The 24883-nt window shown below is 42.4% G+C and overlaps 1 protein-coding gene across 1 annotated transcript in view; it reads right to left on the reverse strand.

The window, feature by feature from the left end:
* Positions 1–14357: 14357 nt before the first annotated feature.
* Positions 14358–24883, reverse strand: part of KIF25 (kinesin family member 25) — a 46807-nt gene continuing 36281 nt past the window's right edge. Inside the window, exons 12-15 of the mRNA XM_026085096.1 lie at positions 21428–21579; positions 18635–18832; positions 15806–15961; positions 14358–14515 (exon numbers count right to left, since the gene is read on the reverse strand). Of these exons, the coding sequence (XP_025940881.1) occupies positions 14358–14515; positions 15806–15961; positions 18635–18832; positions 21428–21579 (664 nt within the window). The remainder of the gene's footprint in view (positions 14516–15805; positions 15962–18634; positions 18833–21427; positions 21580–24883) is intronic.

Raw genomic sequence — 24883 nt, forward strand, 5'->3', positions numbered from 1 at the left:
GTTCAATTTTTATAATTGCCTGTTTTTTTCTCCCCCAACTAACGTGGAGACCCTCCCCTCCGCCCGCGGCGGGCTCCCGCTGCACGGGCAGGTCGGGACAAACCGTTGTCCCCCCCCCCCCAGCAGGGCCCGTGCTTGGGGTCAGTTTGGGGGTGCCGGGGGGGGCGCGATTTTGGCAGGGATTTGCTTATTTATTTATTTTTTTCTGTTTTCAGAAAAAAAGCAGTTACTAATTAGTTATGTCATCTGGCAGCAGAGGAACAGCTTGGACATCTTTTGTAAATGTGAATACGTTTTTTTTTTGGCCAAACGCTACCAGGTTTGTACAAGATCTGTTTTTTTTCATAAAAGCTATTTTTTCATACTTCTGTAAGCTTTGCCCTGGGTACCACACGAGTGGCCTTTCCATAGTTTTTCTGGGTTGATCAAGGGGCTTTTTATAAAATAGTACTTTTTTCTTTCTCTTTCTGCATGTAGTTGTGAACAATCAAAACAGTCTATACCATAATTTGGCACCCGCTAGCCCCATGTCTTTCTTCTGTAGCATCTGGCACTGTGTAATGTCCCACTAAGGGAGGCTGCAGGGGGGCTGGATACATCCTCAGAGCTCAAACTCCCCTAGATCCCACTGCCCCAGAGTAGGTGGCAACCTGGACAAGCCTCGGAGGGAAAGTGCCTGGAAAGCCCATGTGAACTCACTCCTCCAGGAAGCTGGCAGCTGAATTGCTCGGCACTAGTTCTGCATACTGCCTGCTGTCATTACGTGTTCATTAAATTCCTTTGCAAAAGGCATAAGCAAATAAGCCCCAGACTGTTCTCTTACTGTGCAAATGGTCTCAGGTCACTTTGGCAGCATCTCTCAGGCCCAAGGGCAGCACATCCGATTCCTGAACAGAAGGCTGTATGCCTAAATTACACTGGGGGTCAAAGCTGTTTCTTCTTAACGTATGGTAATCTTTGGCACTGGATGCTCTAGATGTGAAATGTTGATATTAATTCAAAAAACCCAATACACAGATGTATGGAAGACAAACCCTTTCAATGCAATACAGTCCCTGGGATGGGAAGTCCCAGAGCCACAAACTATTGGAAGTTGAGAGGTTATAGTAGAGGCAGTAATGCTATGTGCCTGCTCTGTTTCTGTATTTTCCTATAGGCATCTTGCACTAGTTACTGCTGGTGAGAGGACACAGGTGTAGATGAGCCCTGGATATGACTCAGTAAAGCTGTTTTTCTTTTATTGCCAAGCTGCTTCCTCTCCTAGCAAGTATCTTTTCCTCAGACCATTTGCAGACATCAGAGGAGTGTCATCTCATAACCCTAACCACCTCATCCCTAACCACACAGGGAAAATCAAATTACAGGGATAGGAACATACATTCAACCCTCATGATACCTACAGCTTATTCATTTGTTTTTGAGCTCCATCCTTCAAAAAAAAAGTCTGTGTGAGGCAGGATTTTTCTCTTCTAATCCCATATAACAGCCTTCTAGCTAGTTCCCATTTTGCCCAAAGCTGAGGTTCCCAGTTCCTTTTATTGAAAAGAAAGATCTTTACATTTACAGCTTTTCCTGGATCCCTTCTCATTATTACCAGCTGCACTGCAGCAGAGACTTGTTCTATCAAAAGCAATTTCAAGTTATTTTCCCTATGACCTCTTCTGAAGCCTGATATGGCCCTGAAGTCCTGTCAGTCTTCAGCCTTTCTGTCATCTTAGGAGTGCTTCTAACTGACTCCATCCTCAGCTGAGAAATGTGCTTCATTTTCTGGCATCTGTTACCAGTCCTCTTTGGCAAACACAGAAATGAAAGATTGCACTACATTTTTAATAATATCTCCACACCGTTACAATAACTTCCCTGTTGCCACTTCTCAGAGACCAGCTCTGCTTCGTGTCTAGTTTCAGTGGTGGATGGCCTCTCTTTTGCTGCTGGGCCCTTTTGCAGTTGCTGTGGACCTTCAATCTCATCGTAGCTGGGGCTGCCAATGCTGCATTTGGGCCTATGGCTCAGCGAGATGCGACACCCAGCGCAGCGTACAGGATGCCTCTTGCCCAGGAGCATCCTCGGCATGGTGGACACTGAGTGACGGCCCCAGACTGCTGCGATCGGCCCAGGCTTTGCTGTGAGAAGAGACGTGGAAGGGGCAAACCTGGTGCACGTAAGGTGTCTTCCTGTCAGCAGCAATGGGCAGGAGGAGGTGACAGGAGATTACGCAGAAATGAATAGTCTAGGAAGGACTATGTTTCCCCACGTATGATTTCACCTCTCACACCCAAATAACATTTTATAAAGTAACAGTAAACCTACCTCAAAGTAGTTCCCATCTCATTTGCAGGCATGTATTGTGTCCTAGCAGCTCATATTTTGGGGGACTAGAGGCCGGCATGCTCCAGCATGTGCTGCACAGGAAGCAATGCTGCTGTTTTGGATCAAAAACATGAAACCTAACACTGTGAGAACACCAGGAAGCTTTAGTGGACTTTTCCCATGGCCGTGCAGCATTTTCACACTGATGTTCAGCTGGATACCAACTGCATCGGTCCTTTTGGACCCTGAACTTGGCTCTGGAAGGAGGAAATGGTTGTAGTTTGCACAATAAGATCCAGATAGCAACCCTTGCATTGAAAGTCTGCTGTCCTACCACAGAGATGTAATGAGCAGAAATCATATATATTCTTTCTAGTAGACTGCAGGGGCAGCTGAATATAGGCTTTTGAAGAGCATAGCTGCGGTATTTTAAAATTCTGTTTTATTTTTATTTCTGGAAATATCTGCCTTACATTTTTATTTTAAATCTCATAAAAGTACATTTCTACCAATCTTTATTTTTCTTTCTCCCAATCACTGCTGTTCTTAATATACAATGAGATAATTGGACATGGCAAGTGTTAGAAATCTTAGGTCTCAACTCACCACATGGAAAATACCACTGAATATTTTAGAGACAGCAGAGAATTTTATGTAGGAAAAATTAGTTTGCATTAGCCGCAGAAAATACTCAGCCTCTTTGCTATGGCTAGTTAACAAATAGCCTGAATTTTTTTGAGGATCATGGCAGCACTAAACCACAGCCATGTTCCTCACCCTTTAGAAAACAAAGTTTTGAGTGTGGCTTGTACTCTAATCAATAAGTTTCAAAATAGAAGCATTGTATTAAGCCATTCCTGCTCTTGCACTGGCTACAGACCTCAGTGTTACCCTCTCCTCCAGATCATCTTAGACCCAAGCACTGTATGTGCATTAAAAACTTTAATACTCCAGAGAGTGAGCACACACTTTCTCAGTGAGGCAGAGAGCTGCCGTTCTGAAGCTTAGGCCTGGGTTGCTCCCTCTGTGGCTTCCCTCCTCCCTCCCTGCATTTTCTGAATTTCCTTTATTTTAACTGCTGGAGATGTTTGTGTGGTGAGGAAGCACTGGTTTCAGCTCTGGCTATTAGAATGGAGATATGTGATCAAAAACATGCATTGTAGGAAGCTGGGTATTTTTCTGTCCTTGATGTGTAGCTTGGCATCCAGGGATGAGAGTGAGGGGACATTTTGCCTTCTTCTGAAGCATCAGCCCTTATCCACCACTAGAAACAAGTTATGTGGTGCAGTTTGTTGTTATTCCTGGTGTTTGAAATCTCTCGTCTGGCTTGTGGGTTGTGCTCCTATACTCAGGGTTATATTGTTTGCTGTAGGTATGATGGGGAGGAGTTTTACCCTGGATCTGCTGGGAGGAAGTACTGGGAGCCTGATGGACTTTCGTCGAAGGTGTCTGCTGAGGTCAAACCTGAATCCTCTGCATTTCCAGGACCGGGGCCATCAGCAATGCCTCCAACTTCTCCCATGGCACATGTAGCTCTGAGCATTGCTGGGATCATGGAAGGTTTTCTGCCCACTTGATTGTGGTCTTTTTGGTCAGACATGAACAGAGGGCTCCCATGACCCCTCTGTTCAAGTGCTAATGGGTTATGAGATGCATGTTTGGCAGCTACAGCATCAGCCCCAACTAACCAAACAAATGGATGGTCAAAAAGGACATGCCAGTCACTGGAGCAGATGCATAAAGTCAGATGAAGTGCCTGGGTCTGTGTGGACAATATTTGCTATTGCTGACTTTAACCACATTTATCTCAGGTGTTGCAGTGTACTCTGTTTTATTTTAAAACCCCAGCTCTTTGAGTCATGTTCTTGCATAAGACTTTCTGCTTTCAATAAAAAAAATAAAAAAACCTTACCAGCCTACCTGCCTGAAAGGAAAAGGTTGGGAATGTGACTGTTCAAAGGGCCTGTGCCGGGAGGGCAATAAAAAGAACCCCAAATACATATGTATTTTTGAATGTCTAGAACTGAACTCATACTTAGGAAATGTTTTGAAGTTGGATGTGTAGACACTGGACCTTTCTCTGGGAGCTACCACATCTCTGGCTAATCCCAGCTCAAGCTCAGCTACAAGCACTTAGATTCAGCTAGCCAAGTCCTGTATCAGGAAATGAGGCTGGCTGTCCATGCCCTGCTTAACAGCAGGATTTGCTGTGGAAGCAGCTGGGTATAATTTTGCTTAACATTTGCACTAACAAATAACCCAGAGGGCACAAAACATTTCTTTGCAATTTGCTTCAAAGCAAACCACTTCCAGAGGCAAAACAGAATTACTGCTGAAAAATACAAGGCGAGGGCTAACGTGAAGGGAGAGCTCTGCAGTTTTTATGCTGTTTTCTATACTTGCAGCCTAATAGAGCAGGGTAGGAGCTCTTGAAGCCTGACTTTCCCAAGGACATTGACAGAGCACCCACTGAGCTTTCAGACAACACAGTACCTTTAAGGTTAACAAGCCTTAAAGACCCCCACAGCTGCTTCCACTGCTCTGGCCCTGCTTATCAACATAGTCCTGCAGCCTCTGAGTTGCCTCTCTAATTCCAAGCAGGTGCCCACAAAGCTTCCAGGACGATTCCTCATCATGTAGGGATGCACAGAAAAAGCACAGAGCCCTGGGAGGCACGGTCCCTGCAGGGACAGCTGCTCCAGTGATAACATCCCAGGCCTGAAGGAGCAAAGTCAAACAGTGCCAAGAGGAGTGTAAGGTGGTTTCTAGTGTCCCTTTCTTAAGCCATTCTCCTGTGCCCAAGGTCAGGGGCCAGAAGGGGTTTGCAGCAGCTTGGAGACTCAGCTGGTTACCTTGCCACAGTGGGCAGCAGGTCTGACTGGAGGCTGTTGCAGAGGAAGGCACTCAAAGCACAGGAAATCAGCTGTCTTCTGAAAAGAAGAGTCAAGGAAAGGAAAAGGTCTGTGAAAGACTTCTGGGAGAGGAGTTACCTGTAGGCTCTGGTGTTGTGCTTCAGTGGATTAGCTGCCCAGGAGAGAAATAAGGAGAGCTTTGCCAGTGCCATGCAATGGGGTGGGGCTTGCTTGCTTCTCGGTTTTGCCTAAATGTTGTTCACTGTAAAAGTTATAAGCAGTTATTGGAATGAAGTCTGGAAACCGGTTCTTCCTCTCTCCCTGTCTGAGTGTCACAGTGATAAAGCAACTGAGTCTTTCCCAGGATGTGTTGGTTTAATGAGTAACTTGCAAGGATTGCAGGCATTGATGGCATGGGTGAGGGTGGCAATCACTAGGCAGGACCTTGACAAGATTCTCCTGTGTTACTGGAAAGAGCTTTGGTGTTGAGCCACAACTTATTTTACCTCTTACTGTTCTTATTTCATCACTTGTCTGTGGCTCTTGTCTGGCTGTGATTCTTGCCTGGAGTTCAGGGCTCTTCTAGGAGAGTGGCTGTGTGGTCCCAGCCTCGCAGGCTGTGGAGGGCTTAGGCTTTGTGCATCCTGACAAGTATGTTAATTGTCCAAAAGTGTCCTCTCCTACAATATGTGTGCTCTGGCCATGGCTGCTGAATTTGACCTCCCCGGGAGCAGATCCATCTGGCTTGTAAAGCCCAAATGCCTGGTAGTGAGAGCAGCATCAGGATCATGGCAGCTCAGGATGTGGGCGGGAGGAGATCTGCAGGGACCGACCTGGTGGCAACATCACTAGTGCTGGTGGGTAGGGGGCACCTTTGCTATGCAGGGGACTCTCTGACTTGCTCTATTAAAAACAGGTGCTTAAACTGAGAGTCTGGGCAGGCTTTGGCAAAACCCTCAGGCCTGAGAATCAGACCTCAGCTGCATGGTTCGAAGCACTGATTTATTCTGAGCTCCCAGGGCTGGATCAGAGCTGTGCTAAGGACTTGAATGAGTTAATGTTATGCTAGTCAGCTTCATGCATTTCCAAAGTCTTGTGTCTGCCAGAATTTTACTGGCGCTCCCATAGGACTCTCTGCTCTTTTCTGTTTGTTCCCTTTACGCTCATTATGGGAAATATGGTGTCTAAATGTCACTGGCTTTCTTGGGGGCTGGGTACTTTTGCTTTTTCATGCCGTTGTGAGGCCTGTCCCTGCCTTCAGGCATGCTGTTGCCATAGCGTCATGCAGTGGTGGCATCATATCTAAACCAGACTGCAGCTTGCTGCAGGCATCACACGTGTTGTTCGTGCCAGGTTCTGCCCACAGCAACCCAAACTGGGCTTGGCTGGAAGTGCTGGACCCTCTCTGACTCTAACAAAGCAGCTTTTATGTGCAGGCCCTCGTGCTGGACTGTGATTATTGACTGTCAGTGATGTATGTAATTTTAATTGCATAATGGAAACATCTGTGTATCCCTAGATAACAGGTGTCTGCTGACTTTCTGTGTAAACATCTTGTCCTGCTCAGGAATCCAGCATTTTGAGTGTCACTGTGTCTTGTGACAGTATCCTGAGTGCTTGGTTGGGTCCCCTGTAAGGTGTTCTGGCTGAAGGCAGCTCAGCCTCACCTTACGCAGCGCAAGGCTTGCCAGGACTTATGGAGCTGAGATAGAAGGGATGAACACAAACCAGCAACGTAGTCCCACAGAAAAATTATAGGCTCTTTGCTTGCGTACCACTTACAAAAGATGGCTGTTGTGCATTGCTCGCAGCCGTAGAGTGTCCACATCAGTATATCCATCACAAGCCCATGAGAACAAGGCAGAGTGACAAATGGAAGAATGTGCTGGTGAATGTGCAGGCAGAGCTAGCTACATTTGGGCATCATAGTGTCATCCTGCCCCTTGCTGTTGCAAATGTTATCCAGAACTATGCAGGTAAACTAGATGCTGGTAAGGAGGCAGAAGTCAGGCTCAGATATGACTATGGATGTCTTCTCTGCCTTCAGATTGCCACTTGCATGTTTCCTGTGTCACAGCTGCCAGGATGGTAACTGGAATGAGCAGTTTCAGTGAGTCTTCACAAGCCAAGGCAGCAGGAGGGATAACCAGTACAAAGGGTATGTCACTGCAGTGACTGATCTAAGGGGCTTGCTAGCAAGTGGTATTCTTCTGCTCTCATGGCATTAGATAGCAGGAATAGCAAAAGATACCGCTGTTAATTCCAGCCAGTAAACATCTACAGTGAATCTACAACACCTTTTCACAAAAAGGCGTAAAAGCCTTTCTTCTGGATGGAGATTGGAGAGGGCAGCAGATAGGGCACACGTCTCCATCCACAGCACAGTGTCAGTGGGGACTGTCCAGAGCTGTGATGCCCTTATGGCCTCCAGGCATTTGCTGGAAGTAGCCTGAGCCATGAGAACTGCAGGGCTGCCTCTCGTGCTGCCTGGTGCCTCTTCAACACCCAAGCCAACAGGTGATGGAGGCAGACTGACAGTGCCCAAAAGGCTGGGGCAACCTTCTCCTCATTTGACGCAGAGCCATAAACTTCTTCCTGTTATTTCTCTCTGAATCAGTGTGTTTAACATAGAGCACTAACCGCAGTGCCTATGGAAACAGGGCCCAGTTCCCCCAGGTGAAAGCCCTGCTAGACACTCCCTTCCTTGCCTTCTCAGGCCCAGCATTGTTTGGAGGGTTTTGGCCTTTGCACAGGAGGATATTGAGGTTGCTGACTGGACAAACTTAATGAGGATCCTAACCGGGACATGCACAGCGTTGCCTTTCCCTCTCTGTCCTGCTGTGTCTTCATCTCATCCAACCTTGGCCCAGCTGCCCTGGCCCTTCTCACAGGCTGCCCACCTTGGCATGGGAGATGGGGGCCTACTCGTGGCTGTCTGGCCCTGAGTCTAGTCCCACTCAGAAAGGCAGGTCTTGCGGCACTCCTTTGCTGTTTGTATTCCCTCCTGGCATGAGCCCAGTACCATCTCCATAAGGTGTCCCATTTAGATATTGCAATATTGAACTCCTGTTATCTTTGTCTTGCCTCTGTTGGGAAGTGCTTACCACAAGTCGGACACTGTAAAATAACTTTTCAGATCCGGCTGACTAAGCTCAGTCATGTTGTCTGGGAGCATTAAGAACAGGCTTGCTGTTCTATGTGGATTCAGCCTCAGCAGCAGACCCAACCAGAGCAATGTGGGCTGCTTCTCCAGCTCCTTTTTAAATAGCGCGTGGATGATTGTGTGCAGGCTGCCTGCACTGAATGATCTCACTCCAGAGAGGGCTTGGAAAATGGGTCAGTGGGAAAAATAATGCAGACGCCTGGATCTCAAACACAGATGAAACTCATCAGAGCACATGTAATGTACGCTGCAAGTTGGGAATGTTGGCATTCCATGTCCAAAATACTTAGGGCTGGAAGTATCCCAGGCCTGTGGATAAAACTATAAAGAAGGACTGCTTGCTAACGTGTTAGCTGCCCTGCAAAACGCTTGCATTTCTGAAGCTGATTGATTGTGAGTTTAACCTGGAGTTATTCCAAATGCCAGCTCAGAGCATGTAGTGGGCAGAGTATGTGCGTACATGTGCTTAGAAAGAGGTGGTGGAGATTCATGTTGCAAAGAAACCAAACATCTGAGGTGAGGGAAAAATTATCATGTTTTAACTTCTTGTTCTTTTGGATCTTCCGAGCTTCTGGAGTGGCTTCCAAAGCTTTTTATAGTAGCAGGGGTTTTTTTTGTTGTTTTATTTTAATTTTTCTTCAGAAGGAGGAAGAAACGGGTTAGTAAAGTCCAGAGAAAAATGAGCAAGGAAATAACACCCCTTATGGTGTTTGCCATTAAGTGAACTGGTAGGCAGTGACTCATTGCAGCCAGGACAGTAATTTCATGTAACAGAAAAGCTTCAGAGGGGACGCATGTTGGAGGAGATATTTGCCAGAATTAAGTTGAAAAAGTTAGGAGGACAAGGGGAACTGTTTAATCATGGTTCCCCAGGGAAATGAGAAGAGGTGTAATTTTAAGTCTATGGTCTGTGGATAAGATATGCCAATCTCAGACTCCTGAAGTCTGATAACTAAGGATGGCCTCGATGTGTTTTCCCCCCCCCCCCATTGTTTCTTTCAAAGCTGATGCTAAATACTTGATAGCGGGAACACTRGAATTCTATTCTTTTATTGCTCAATTTAGGCCCTGGTATTTGAACTGTTAGTACAGACATTTGAATGTGTTTGGTCACTGGACTATTTAAGCATTTCAGGAAGTTTTCTGAAGCTAATTTCCAAGTCATTAAAGACATGTCATATATTCAAGAAACCTAAGGTGAATTTGGATCATCACACCACATCATTATTCAAGTACTGAGTTTTGTACTGTTCTTCCAAATGCTTTGTCTTGATCTATCTCAAACTCATGAGTATGGGGAAGAGGGATCAACCCCTCTTTTTACCCAAGATTTTTCTTACATAAAAACACAGTTGGAGGGGAGTTCTCTTGTGAAGTAAAGAGGTGGTTAAAATAAACTGTCATATTTGCTCTCACAGTCCAGGGAGAGATTTGCAGTAGAGCATGGAGAGGCATTACTGGTGGGCTTTAGAGCTCTCTACAGAGCCCACATGGTTCCTCCAGTGTGCTACCACCCTGGGTGAAGCCCTAGGTTATGCCTGAAATGATGAGTGGTGCTCAGATACCTTTACAGCCTTGGGCCTCGGTGCCTGGCAAAAGCCTACTGCAAGGCACAAGTTGAAACCTTTCAAATGTGCAAGTGCCCCATTCATTAGCTATATTCCCTCTCCCTGCCCCCTGGCATGCTGTAAAATATTTGTTTCTAAGTGTCACCAAAAAATAGTTTGATGCAGCTTTAGGACAGTTATTGTTTGGATATATTGCCAACATAAGTCAAGTCCACTGGCACCTTGCCACTTACTAAAAATGAATTCAAATGAACAAAACTGAACGCAGCTGTCCACTAACCCAGCCTAGCAGGGCAGATACTTGCATGAATTCAAGAAGGCCATCTTTTTTTTTTTTTTTTTTTTTTCTCACTCATATAAACTAAATGAGAAAGGGCAGATATAAGGCAAAACAGAACCTGTTTTTTGTTTATTTGTTTTAAAAAAAGATGTAACAGAGGAGAAGAAATCTGTATGCAGCATTTTCCCCTTGCTCATGCCCTTCAATTAGATCACCCTGTGCCCCTCTTTGTATGGTATGTATGTATATGTGGCTTGCATTTTTGTCTAGCTGAGGCTATTTTTAATGTCACTGCGCAAAAGCCGAGCTGGTGCTGTGAAAGGCCACGATATCTTCAGAAGTCCTGCACTCTGGGCCTGTCCGCTCCTCTGTGAGCGGACACTGCTGCTTCTTCCTTTGGTTGAAAAGGGGTTGCAAACTCATCAGCTTGCAACTACTTGTCCACAGCGGGAGTTGAAAGCCTTTCCCACTAACCACCTCATTTTGCCTGTTTGTCGCATTCTATAGAGGTTTGGAAAAGTGCTTCATAAAATGGAATCAGCAATGAATATTTAAAAGCAAATTAAACATTTTTGTGAACTTTCCAATGCTAATTATGGTTTTCCTAGCCTGACTGACTAAAATCAAGAGGAGCCTTTCTTTGTGGTATGGCTGCTGCCAAGGCATGAATCTACATGTGGAAATTAAATATATAATTTTCAAACTTCAGCATAGGTCAAGGTTTGGCTTAAGACTTGGCCAAAGGCACCAGCTGGTTTAATTACTGCTTTTTTTAACCCCGTGCTGAGTTGCAGCAGAGTTAACCAATTGTGCTCTTTGCACTTGCACATCAAACTGCTTCCTTGGGCTCTGCTGACAACTGTACTCCTAGATCTTGAGGAAGCTTAATGGCTTGTCTACAGAGGGGAGCTGGAGTGCTATATGCTAACGTGAATTTAAAGTGTGCCAGCCACGTGCTGTGTGGGAGGTAGCTCTCGGAGCATAGTAAGCTGCCCTGCACAAAGGGTAAATAAATAAATAGTGTCCTCACATGGAGTTAATGTAGAGCAGCTACTGTGCTATACACTCTGCTCTAGTTTACTGCCTGCTGGCTTCCCTTGCATGGAAGGCTGGGCTTGGCAAGTGATAAATTCCATCTGTAACAATAAATCCACTGAGAAATGTAGGCACCAGACTGTAGCTTTGGGCCAAATTTTGGACTTGTACCTTGAAAGCTTTTGTCTGATTCTAGATAGGTCTAGGTTTTTTCTGTTAACTTTGTGTATGTTTTTTTTTCTTTTACCCTAGACAAGCACTTGCTGCTGTTTGTTAGGACTTGGGGATTGGTCCAGCTCAACCATAGCCCCACTTCTGCTGTGCCATCACCAGATCTACAGGATGTCCTCACAGATAGAGCACTCACTAGTTAGAGGTGAGACATGAGTTTGAATACTCTGTTTCTGAGCTGGATCCAGAATTTATGCTTCTTGGGATGGTGCTTGGTCTGTGGGTTAGAGGATGGCGTGAATAGGGCACAGCGATGAGGAGTGCTCTCAGTCTCTTGGTTGAAGCTGCTTCCCTTTATGTAAGACAGGAGCATGTTGGCATGAGTACTGGACTCCAGGCCTCCCAGGCAGCTGCCTGTACTGGTATTTGGGTTTCAGCCTTAAAATTGGAAGATAATGTGGACTGATCTGTCAGGATAGGTTTTGGTCAGCAAAGGGAATCTTAAATCAGCTGCTCTAAGGAACTCCATGAATATCTTTCACCCCTGCTTTTCTAACATAGCTGTCATTTCAAAGAATATAAAACCTGAAAGCTAAAAAATTATAGCAGATGATAATTAAAGGACATCATTGTACATGCACTTTCCCCTGCTCCTCAGGACATTAGTTACATCTGTCTGAAGACCACTGCATCTCTATAAACAGATCTGAGTGAGTCTTTGTGCAGAAGATGATCCAACTTTTACATGCCAGAGTAAAGCCATTTCACCCTTTCAGGCTACAGCTTTCACCTTTCTGTCTTTCAGTATATCAAATCTGATACAGGGACTGAGAAATCAAGTCTTTATAACCCAGGAAATTCCAAAACTGAAAGTTCTTAGAGCAAAATGTTAACTTTGCTGCCCTGCATATCCTGTACACTTCATCATGTAGGTCAAACAGAGAGTAATACGCTACAGTGACAAGGAAAACAGGAACAGGGAACGCTACATCTGCACAATTTGGCAGAGTTAATGTTAATGTAGAAACTTAAACTTTTGGTATTTGCTGATATTCAAGGGTTTTATTTCTCAACCTTAACAATACATTATTGCTGTTTTCTCCCTACCACATGGATTGTAAATAAATGCCAAGTTTTGAAGAGTAGTTTCAGGAAAGAAAGCACAGTTCATGACAAGTTACATGTGTATGTACCACTTCAGAAAGTGCCAAATCCTCAGAAATATTTGAGGAACTTAAAGACACTGGTGGAATCAGCTAGCCCTCTCTTGTCACTTAACCCCTTTTAGAGCTCTAATCCTGGGTGATTTAGTAGCCTGTCATGAGACTATGGCAAGCTTGAAGCTGTCTACTCCTGCGTTTCAGTTAATAGGCTAACATTCCTCCATCTAACACTTGGTATGTGAGATTGCCTTAGTGACCATTCAGCTTCAGTGTCCAGATTTTTCTGCCCTTCTGTTACAGCTGGTATCAGGTAAAGTTAAAGCATTTTTACCTTTGCAACATTATATAGAAAAACAAGTATTATCACAACTTTCTAGTTGCCATGCTAATGTTCTGAACACCAGAGCAACACAGCAGCTGTTATATATTCAAGGGTGAAATTCCAATAGTAGTATGCTATATAATCTCTGGATAAATATTTATGCTTGTGAAGGTTAAGTGACTTGGAGTACTATAAACTCCAGCCTTTTGGGCAGGCAACTGCAATTTAAGCCTTCTTGCAGTGACCTACCAGTGACCTCTCCCCTGGTCTGGAGGCAGAGTGATTGCTGGAGGCAAAAATTCAGAGTCAATCCTGAGGCCTCTGCTGAACAATAAACCAGTGCATAAAACCCATCAGATGTTACTAGAATCCAACTATGTATCTCAGAACCACTTATCTTAAACATTGCTTAAATTTACTTGAAACTTCTCCTCACATAACTTCATTCAGAAACCCCTCATGATGTGATTTCAACATTGATAAGATGGTAAAAGCCCACTGAAGATGACAAGCATTGTATCATGAGCTGGGTTTTTGATGTTTTATTCACTTGGTAGTTGGGAAGCTTCTATTCATCCTTCTCTAATGTGCAGACATGACTTCAAAGTTTTGATATGGTTAATTTACATACTACAGAAATGCAAACAAAACAACAAGCAAGTCTGCTACTAAAACAGTTGTACAAGTTAGGTCCCATTAGTCATAAGAAGCTGTAGTTCAGTGCCTTTCCTCACTCGTGGACCAAAAAACAGGCAAAGCATTATTCCAAGAGAACTTGGTAGAGCTGGAATTTGCTCCAACCATTTAACCTGAGCATGTTTTCCAAAAGCTGTATAATCTCTTATTTGCTTCCTGAGCTACATTCCAGAAGGATAACAGATACAGCCTAATTCCTTTTTCCCTATCTCACTATTGCCATTATTTCATGTTGAAAATCAGCAAGCCAAACCCCATTCAATACTCTACTCTACACTCCTGTCTATTGATAATGCATTAGGAATGACCCCATGTTAGAAAGAAGAACATGCCAAGATGGCGTGTCTCATTTTCATTCAAGCTGAGGGGAGTTTTTCATTTGCTGCTTTGAAGCATTGAATGATAGTTTGACTCATGCCTGCCTTCTACTGAAATAACGAAATGCAGCCCTGGCCTTTCTGAAGCGAGCCATCCTAAATCAGGGTTCTCTTGACCTAGTTTTACTTATTTGCCCAAAGGAAACACATCACCAAAATCATGTCTTGAAGTAGCTCTCCTAAAAAAAAGCCTGATCTATTTCTGTGCCATTCTATCATGGTTGGTAGCTGTTGTCAATACTTGTTATCCTTGGAGCAAGAACATTATCAGCAGGTTTATGGCTTGCTAACGCCATATTGAGGAATGTTTATTTTATCTGGCAGTTGATATCTAGAAGAATGGCTTTAGGACAACAATATACATTTCAGTCTGAGGAACTCACTCATTAATAATACTTTAATCCACAGGAGTCTTAGGTTTTATTTTGCTTTACTCAGCACTGGGAGATTTTTTTTCTTGACCTGTCCTCTCTGAACTTGCCGAGCACGAGTTCCAAATCCCAAAGACTGCATTGATTCTGCTAAGTACTTCTGGTCAGGAGAGATGCACAGCATCACCAGCAGTTTAGCATCACCTCCTAAAAGTGAAGGAAAAAAAAAAAAAAAGACTGAAAAACACCCATTATTTTCAGGAAGTTATGAACTGATAATGTACTGATCTACAAGCAACCAGCATAGGCTACCATTGCTTTTAGAAGCAGAAGACTATATGCGAACACAGCTGTTGAAAACAGACAGCTGCTTACAGGGAAGCCTACATCTAAGAATATGATTGCTTCCCCAGTAGCAGAATAAATATTTCACAATTTGTAATATAGAATTCTTTCCCCTTATGGTTTCATCAGTTAGTCTGCATGTACATTATGGGTCTGGACACCTCATTAAGCTTTGTCAGATGTTTGCAAATTCAGGATGAAGGCAAAATGGCTCATGTGTGTGCGGTACAGCAAAATGGATTTATTAAAAGTTTACAGTGATTAAACGAACACAGAAATTGCCATTTTAAGCATTGCACCTAAACAGTATACCACGTCATATGCCAAGCATGATTGAAAAACAGGCTCAGTGTGCATACAGCCTAGCTCCTAGACTTGCTGCTTTGGCTTCCCCTTTTCACAGCACTCACTGCAGCACTAGGGGAAATCAGAAAGTCAAGTAAAAATGAATAGTCTTCTTCTGAAAGTCTGAACAGCTGTTACCTCAGTCACTGCCACTACCTTGAACTGGAGACTTCTGGAGCTAAAAACATAGCAGCTGATGTTCTGTGGCTGAAGGAAAGAATAAACTAATATACTGTATGGGCTTGACACAAACCTGATATTACTACTGAGATTACTTGCTATAAAGCTATTTCTGCATAGATGAAGAGCTAGAGAAAAAGTGACCTGAACACACAAAGAAGTTGTAGCAGACTACCACACAGGTATTCTGGAGTCTGCCTCCTTTGTCTTAATACTGTGTCCTGTAGCAGTAAGAGATTTGCAAATACCTGACTGTGCCCTGTACTAATTAAGATTGAAGCTTAACTTGTAAACTGTACATAACATGGAACACCAGTGAAATGCAATCATTAGCCTTCACACTGTATTATTAGCAATACTGTGATTATTCTAAGTTTATTAATAAACTGAACCTTGGAAACATCAAGATGTGGCCAAATTCAGGAGGAGTTCAGAACTCGCACTGTGTACTCACAGATCTGTGTACTCACACTGCTCCAAAGCTAGATTCTTTAAACAGAGGCCCACATACAAAGGAAGTGTGTCAACACAAGCTCATTGTTTAGTTTTACCCAATGAAAGAGGGGGAAAGGTTGGGAAAAGAAGTCTATTTTATATTGTTAAACAAAAATCAGAATAATTGCTCACCTATAGCATCCTGGAGCAGATGCGTAAGTTTGCTGTTTCGGTATGGTACATGAGATCGCTGTTCTGCTATTGCTCCAAGAACATCTGCCAGAGCAGACAAGCTGCGGTTAATAAATGATGTCTCTCTCAGTGCTGCACCTGTCACTCCAGACATACCTAATACAGTGTAGAGAAAGGCAATGGTAAGACTAAGCACAGCTACTTTGAGTACAGTGTGTGAAAAATTCTATTGGTGTATCACCTACTTGTGACACAACATTTTTAAATACACATTCTAAAACATGACTTCCAATCCACCCATACTAAAAGCAAAATGCAGTGGTTGCTTACTCCACAGTAGCAATACATTGTTCAGTACATTTATTCTTTTGAAATAGGGTTAAAGAAGTTCAGTGAATGCAGATGATCTGAGGTATCTCATGTTAAAGTTGATGTCTCCAGCTGTACGGTGCATCTTGGCTTTGTATGTATCAATCAGGAATAGGGAACTGAGTAAGTAGGAACACTACAAGATTAGAGAAGACAATACTGCTTTTGTAAACACCAGTCCACAGTGTTTTGGGAGAGAAACCTCTTGTGTTCCAACATTTCTTGTAATAGTTAACTGCCCAGTGTGTATCCCTTAGGACCAACAGGAGCAACACTGAGTTTTGAAGCTGATGACGTAAGCTGCAGAAACAGAGCTGTACAATGGCCATAAGTTTGAGGAGTTTATGTTTACCAAATTCTGTAAGGTACTGTTCTTTATGGTATGATTCGCTGTACTTGTTCATACAGGAAAAGGATGCCCTTTTACCATCCAGCCTGCATGGTGGTGTGTAGCTAATGCTGAAAGGTTTGGTCTACACATCAAATTGCACCAATTTAGCAAAGCTGTTGCAAGCTCAACTCTTTGATCAGTCTGGATGAGTGTGCAGTTAGAGTAAGTCTTCCTGTCCTTATTGCTGCCATTTGGGGGAGAGAAACTTGCTATTAGCATTTAGCATCACATTATTCAAATGCTACCCCTTCTTTGGGGTAGCAGAAGAGCTACAGGTGCATCTGCAATCACATCTCATTACCCAGAGCATATGAGCAGGTTGGGCAGAGCTAACGCTAGTGTAATGATCAGAATGGGCTACAGTTTCCTCAACTGCCTTCTCTCCCACCTCTAGAGAGAGCAAGAAGCTGTAGAGGGAGAGGCTAAAGATCTTATTTTCCCCTTTAGGCCAGCATTTTCCAAACTGGGAGAACAAGAGAGGTGTTCAAAGGGTAAGTGGGAGAAGGCACAATAACAGGAAAAACACAGAGGGCTGGACAGGGAGGGCTGGAGGAGTGTTACTGTGATGGAGAGGATGAGGCTGGAATGGTAGAGTCTCTTGGGAGGGTGGCACAGAGGAAAACAGTTTGGAAAACCCTGCCACAGGGTGGATAATAATCTGAAATAGGATGTATCTCAGACTAACTTTACTTGGGTCTGTATCTGCTGGCTGTCCCCAGGCTTCTTTTATAGTCAGTGAAGAGAAGCAGGGATTCCTAAGACAATGGATATCACCTTAAAGCAGAAAATTGCAAATGAGGGAAAGGGTACACGTTTAAACAGCAAACATCTATGTCTGATCAGATGAACTTCCACAAAGCATTCAGGTGAGTTCTCAAAGCGAAAATGAGTTTGCTAAGAAGTGACCACTTAGCTTGTGAATGGCATAAATGGTCTAGGATGGCTGTGGAGCTTTTGAGAACATTACCAGCCATTAACAAGGCAAGGTGCTGATGTACATTTTAAGTGTGTGTGATACCTGATGTACTGCTGCTCGCTTACTTAGATTTGCCCACCTTTAAAAAAAAAAAAAAAGAATCAACAGCTGCCCTCACTTTTATCAGAGTAAGTCTAACTTCTTCAAATCTTCAGCAGTGTAGCCAATGGCAGAGGTTAGTCTACTGCATGTGCTGGGCCATATCTAACACTGATATAAGTGAGCACAGCTCTACTGGCTTCACTGGAGGATCTGGCCCACTGAGCCCCAAACCAAATAAATATTTGTCCTGGTTGAACTGAGAGAACAAACACACACTATTGCTCAGTTACATGTTCACCAGTTTCCAGCACTCACAGCAAATGAAAAAATAATGTATTACATTATGCTTCTCTATAGAACAAAAGTTTAACAGTGAGCAGCAGCAAGAACTCTTGGCAGTAATGTAAAAGACTCTTTCATAATACTGGTTCAGTTTTCAAAACATTATTTCTGGAATGGTACATTTGGCTGCATGGCTTTTCTTGGTAAGAAAGCTTGTCCTTTAGGAAGTAATCAAATTTTTTAAATTATTGTGTGCACAGAGGAGGGGGAGGAGGAAAATACTTTGAAGAAACAATGAAAACAGTATTATCTTTTCAACACTAACTTCCTTCAAGAATTTTTCCACAATGAAGCAGAGAAACCCACACATGGTGATATCAATTTTTACAAATATTTGTAAGATTTAAATAATTTACACACTTTGAACATTCCTGTACAAAGACATGATAATTTTCAAAGTAGAAAAACAAACCTAAGAAAAGCAGTCTGAACAAATAATATACCTATGATATGGGTACCTGCCCTGGGCTTACTTCAGGCTAATGCAGTCAGATTTTCAGGTAAACTGCACCACTGTAAAACTGGAACAGTAAGGCCCCAAAACTTCATTTATGTCAGGATCTGTGTGATTAAACCACCACCTGTGCAAAAGTAGGGTAACACATATCCCTACGTAAAGAGCTAAAGGCAAGTGCTTTACTCCAGATCTGGGAGGATCTATGCCCATCATTCCAAACAGCTTTTTTCAGAAACAGACACATTTGCTTACCGACACACTCGCTGCCAGCTAGATCCACCAGCTGCAGTCTAGTTTTGATTTGCTTCGGTTTTTCAGTTGTTTCAAATTGTGCTGGTGAAGAGGCTCTGGAAGAAAAGGTGGATTTATTTTCTCTCATTTTCTGTGGAAAGGTGCAGAAAAGCTCTTTATTTAGCTTCTGACTGGTTAGTTCATCTTCCCATGAAATACCTGGTTAGTGAAAAAAAAAGAAACAAGGAGAGCTTCTTAGTGACACTGGAAATTGAGATGGCATCTACGGGGAGGAGCACAATGTCTGCTGTTTCAGAATATTTAACAGAAGCAATATACAAGTCAGAATCAATGATATGGGCAGGCTGAACAACCTGGTCTGAAACCTTGTCTATCCTGTTTAAGATTTTGCTCATCAGATTGATCATACCAGTTGATAACAAGACTTGATGTAGCTTGTGTTGTATCTGATGCCCCCAATATACACACTTCTAGCTGGAAAGCAAGAAACAGGAGACCACTAAGGACTTCAAAAAGGCATTTTATCATGTTTTAGATCGACTGCAAACAAAATAGGATTTTGAATGGTTAGGAGCCGTAAGCTCTGAAGTCTGTTTCTAAGCAGTTGGTCTTTCATCTGCTGCTGCTCTGGCCAAACTTGTTCATCCTGCCTCTTCTATTCTGTCCTTTGCTGCTATTTCCTCTAGACTACCTTCAGCCATCTTATCTCACTGCTGCGTCTCTGCCTGATGAGCTATTAGCCTTGTTAGCATTACTTGCACTTGTTCAGGTAGGTCACCTACTCGTTCTGGCCCTTGTTCTGTAGCTGCACTAGCCTGCTTCACATCCTTCCCCTTCCTTAGTAGCAGCATCTGGCTTTCACTCTCTGCTGGGAAGAGGAAGATAAATTCTCTGGAAAAGCTGCTTTGGCATTAGCTTAGCAGGAATATATGCAAAAGGACCTTCCCAAAGCAGTTCTCCTTTTTTTCTTCAGTGTTCTGGTTTTCGTCCATCTCTCTTTGTTGTAAGGAAGGACATAAAAGAATAAAAGGCAGAGGCTCTGCTACAGGTAATAGAAACAATAAACTGGCTTGAGGTCTTAAGGAGTCTAGTTGCAATAGGACAAAGTTCACGGTGGGCTGCAAAACTTGAGTAGGGAGCAGACATAACTAGCTTGTAGAGCTCTGTACCTCTCCAACTAGGCTGCTGCTAATACCCGAGCTAGCTGTTCACACTGTAGACTGAGCAGTTGTGTTAGCTTACACAGAATAAATGGCTTCAGTCCAGACGTGTAAAAATAAGTGTTCTCTCTCCTCTTCAGCCTGAGACGAAGAAACGAAGTAACTGCCTCCCCTTAAACAAATTGCGATAAGAACTTAATCAAACCTGAAAAAGTGCTTGCTTGTCCTCTCTTGCTTTTGTTGAAGAGCTCATCTTAGACTTTATAACTTTTTATTTAGTGACTTAGATCTCCAGTGTTGAGATACTTGTCAATTGCACATAGATTTTAAGTCAGGAATATTTTCTTTTAAACAGAATGCACTATCACACTTCTATAATGAGGTCCCATTTGCAATGTTGATTTCTCCCCACCCCACACCCATATTGCTCATCTTCATCCTTGTGCTATGAACTGTAAACCTAAGAGTCTGCATTCAGCATAAATTAGATATTTCTGTGGAGTTTTGCTGCCAGACAATGTGGTGTAGCAGGGTGACTGCAATTACCAATGGCAGAGGAAAGTCTGGACTAGACAAGATGGCTGGTGTGGTAATGATGCAAATGCTCTGCGTTTTGAAAAGTAACATCTGCCTGATTGACAAGAATCTGGAACTGGACAGAGCTAACATCTGAAATGCCAGAGCTACAACATGCAAAATGACTGTGTCTTTTGGCAGGGGCATAGGTAAATGAGGGCAGTGTTTGTTCTGTTTTGCTAATATTGTCAATCTAATTTCTGATAGCAATCGAGAGAAAAAATGTTAAATATTTTCCACTTTCTAAAACCATATTGTTGCTGCAGAATATGAAGGAAACAGACCACAGCACTGAAAAAGGAGAGTTTAATTACAACATGAGCAAAAGAAAACAAAGTAAACCCCCCAAAAGCCAAAGTTATTCCTAAAGCAATTAACTGGTAAGTGTTGATGTGGTAATGAAAAAAATAAGCAAAGGACATAACTATAATGTAGAAATACAGGTTTTGCCATACTAAATAAAACAACTATGTTGTCTGTTCCTGCAGTGACCTATTATTAATAGTTCAAGAGACTCTGAATTTAATGGATTTATTGCAAGGTAGCAGATAAAAAACAATTCTTTCTCACCCTAGCAGCATATGCTGATTAGCACATGCCCTAAAACACATTAGGGCATATGTTTTAAAGCATACGCCCTAAAACACCAACAACATTGGTTAGCTTTACCACAAACTTAGCAAGTATAATTAGATGATATGTCATACAAAGTGATTTAATTACTGTATTTGAGTGTCTATCAGATGATGACTTACTGATCAAGTTTTATGGCATGAAACAACTAATGAAATAAATTTTAAGAACTCCATAAGTCAAGACGTGTAAAGAAAAGTAAGAAGTTACTATGAAAGCATCTGCTAAAACCAGTAGCATTCAGAAATCAAACTGGTAAGGTGTTTAAAAGCTATCTGAAAGGTTAAACAACAAAAGAAAAGAACTGAGGGAATGGATTAAGCACTGGAAAAATGAAGAAAGAACGATACGAAAATCTTTCAGTTCGCAGACTGTGTTTCAAAAACAAATGGCTCTAGATGTATTTTAGTAACATTCTACTTACCAAAGTTATCTCCAGAGACAATTGTGGTTATGGTCAATGTAACTACCAGATGAGAACGAGAGGAATGAGCGTGCACCAGTGTTGGGTGTCTGACTCTTAACTGCAGGCCTTTGTTTACTAGATGCAAGAATTCAGATATATTTTCAACAGTTCTAGGAAATAAAGAAACAAGTAGAAAGTAACTGATTCACAGTAAAAATGACATGAGAAAGCTGGCAACTTGGACATGAGCTGATCATTTCCTCTTCCCCACTCTTCTAACTCCTTGTACTATTCCCCACTCTATCTCTAAACTGCTTTCAGTTTTGAGTTGCACAAGCTGCTGTGTTATAGTCTTTTTCTGGTGGGACATAGTCCAAGATGAAAATTCAAGGCAAAAGCTGTGACTTATTACTGAAAGTGCTGAGGAAGTGACCTGCCAGCCTTGCAACACTGTAGACAGAGTACCTCAGCTCTGGGAGTGATTCAAATTCCTACACCTCTGCACTTTGAAAAAAAATACACAAATAGACTTAGACATTCCTGAAATCTCTGGTCTTACAGATGTGGAGTTGACCAGTTTATGTTAAACAAGCACCTGCTCTTTGGGAGGTACAGAAATAGGGCGGAAAAAAAAAAAAAAGAAATTTCTCTGAGCCTTTGGAAATTACAGTTCACATTCAGAATTAATTCCAAAATCCTTGTGAAAAAGTTCAGTTCTGCTGTTCAATAAACAGGGATTCCAGTACAGTGTCAGAATAGACAGGCATAAGTTCATATAGATCATTTTATCTTATACTATCTGTTCTATTTTTCAGATGAAGGAAATACTGCAATATGAGCAACTGAAGGGCAAAAACCTGATACAGAAGGTGAAATAAACTGATTAGGTAAAGAAAAAAACCTACCATTTTCCCCAGGCTTGCAATCTGAAAACAAAGGTAAGATTACCAATAAAATGGTGTTCCTTACCCTTTCCTTTCACTGCACTGCCTTGTTCAATAATCACTCAAGCCACACCACCAAGCATTAGTTTCTAGATGGGTGTATAAATTATTATGACTGCATATCACAGCCTGGTTACAGAATGCCTTGTGAGACACCAGAACCATTAATAACTCTCCTGACAGGCTGCCTGCTACAGACTTGGTTCTACATCACTGCAAAGCATGTGATAAAAGGTAAGGCCTTCATGACTTAGATTTGGCCAATTTCAGTGAAAGTCACACTGGGTACAAACATATTACAAGCTAAGAACAGGCATACTTGAAGAGGTCAGAGAAAAAAAGAGATATACCCAACTGAAACAACTTACTCTGAAAATAAAGCAAAGATATATACTAAAGAAGGGGAATACACTTAGCTAAACCCTACTTACCTTTGTAAGACAGACACTTAAGAGAGAAGCAACCACATAAGCAATTCACTGGGGTGATCTAACTATTGCCTCAGGTGCAAGGAGACAGTTCCTGCCTTCCTGAGTTTTGAACTGCATTCCAATAGCTGATCAGCCAGAACTGGATAGCCTGAGAGGTGAACAGCCTTTGCTAGAATGTAGCAACAGGCAATCGGCTTCTGCAAGCTGTTGCTGCTGTTCACTGGCGAGTGGGCAGTACCACTCAGCTGCTGTGCTGTAACTGAGGTTTGCAGACAGAGCTAAGCCTTGGGATATGCAGTTAGTGTTGGTCATCTATTAGGAAACTGCAGCTGACTCTGGAGGTAAACAGCATCACCAGCCCAGTGCTCCAAAATCCTCACAGCAGCTCCTCAGTGGGACTGTCTCCTGGTAATGATTTTTGGTATAATCTTTACTACTGTATCATGCTGTATGTACCATACATTCAAGGACCAGCTTCTACAAAGAGAAGCCCCATTGTGCTTAGGTTAAAAATTTGATGCTGAAAGTTCTCCAAAGTCAACCAAGTTGTAAAAGAAGAAAGAAACTGAGGTTTCTGTGATTCAGTAGGATGTGCACGTTAACAGGAAGGAAACTACTGTATTTTATTGGACATATGGAGAAACCAATGAGACCCAGCAGGCCAATATATTCCGAGATGAAATATTATTACAAATGAGGATGTGTTTTTATTCAAAGCACCAGCTGTTTACTTTAGATTTCAGGCAGCTGGGTGGCCTCACTCCATGGTTCCCTTACTTTGTTTGGGTTTGCTTTTTCTTATTAACCTTTCTGTATAATTATTAATATAACCCGCTTATGAATTGGACTTTTTTGCAGCTTGCATTGTAATTGAGATACATGTCCATATTTTTGTGTATATTTGCATTAGAACTGAGTATTTATCAATTGATTTAGATAAATGTTTTAAGAAGGTTCTTAGCTCAAGGCACCAGGTTCCTTTACCATACATTAAAATTTAAAGAAATAAACACAGCAGCCATTTTATGGACTAGAACAACAAATAAAACCTTACTGCAGCTTCTGGTTCCTGTTTCTATGGCAGAGATCCCTGACACATCTCACCTTTCTCCTCCTCAAAGCCTAGGAAGAGATGGGTCACCTGCTAACTATGCAAAGCGTCCTTGTGGGTAAACATTTTTCAGGAATGATCCAGGAATGATCTTGGTCACTGAGATACTGTAATTAAAAATTACTTGGAGGTTCTGACAAAGCAGAAAAAAGTATTCAACTCCTATTGTACCCACACTGTATGCACCCATTTTTCATCTGCTAAGTCATACAGTTCCTTCCTTTTCTAGTCAAAGGAAAAAGATTAGCTCTTTCAAGAAGGAATAAGCACAGACAGGTTAGGTTCTGCTCCCAGTCACCTCTGAAGGAGTCTTTCTTTTCCCTGACAATAAAGCCTAGGGAGTCTCTATCTATCCAAATTAACCAGGTGCCGAAAGTTAAAGTATAGTCACAGCTGGGGAAATCCAAGAACACAGACTGAGAGAAACCCACCAAGCAGCATAATACAGACTGAGAGAGAGCAAAAGGATTCATCATTTCAAGCTCTAGTCATTTTTAATTATTTCCAGGCTCTTATGGGACATACAGAGTGCAAACAAGAATGCAGAATTTGTCTGGAAATCATATTTAACCTCAAGTGTGAAGAGAAGACATACCCCCAAGAAAAACGTTAAACCCTTCTAGAGTAGTGCAGTGATTACTATTTCATTGAAAGAAAGGAGAGTTATATAGCCCAGCTGGTGAAGTAAGCCACTTTACAGTTTCTCTGGGGTTCCACTTTTCTATGAGCAGTTCAATGGCTAGAAAATACAAGTTAATAAATGCATATAGCCAGGTAAAATAAAAGGATATTTACGCAACCCTCCAGTACATTGTCATATTTTTAGCAAGGCTTTCTGGCAATAACTTAAACCCACATAAACAAACCGAAACTAGTGGTTATAATGCTTGTGTGATTCCACTGAGGGTGCATTTTGTTTTAATTCACAAGGTGGGGAAATACTTTTCACATCTGACTTCCAATTCCTCCTGGAGAACTACAGATTAGA

Source organism: Apteryx rowi, unplaced genomic scaffold (assembly GCF_003343035.1).
Source record: "Apteryx rowi isolate R43461 unplaced genomic scaffold, aptRow1 scaffold_66, whole genome shotgun sequence".
Classification (NCBI taxonomy): domain Eukaryota; kingdom Metazoa; phylum Chordata; class Aves; order Apterygiformes; family Apterygidae; genus Apteryx; species Apteryx rowi.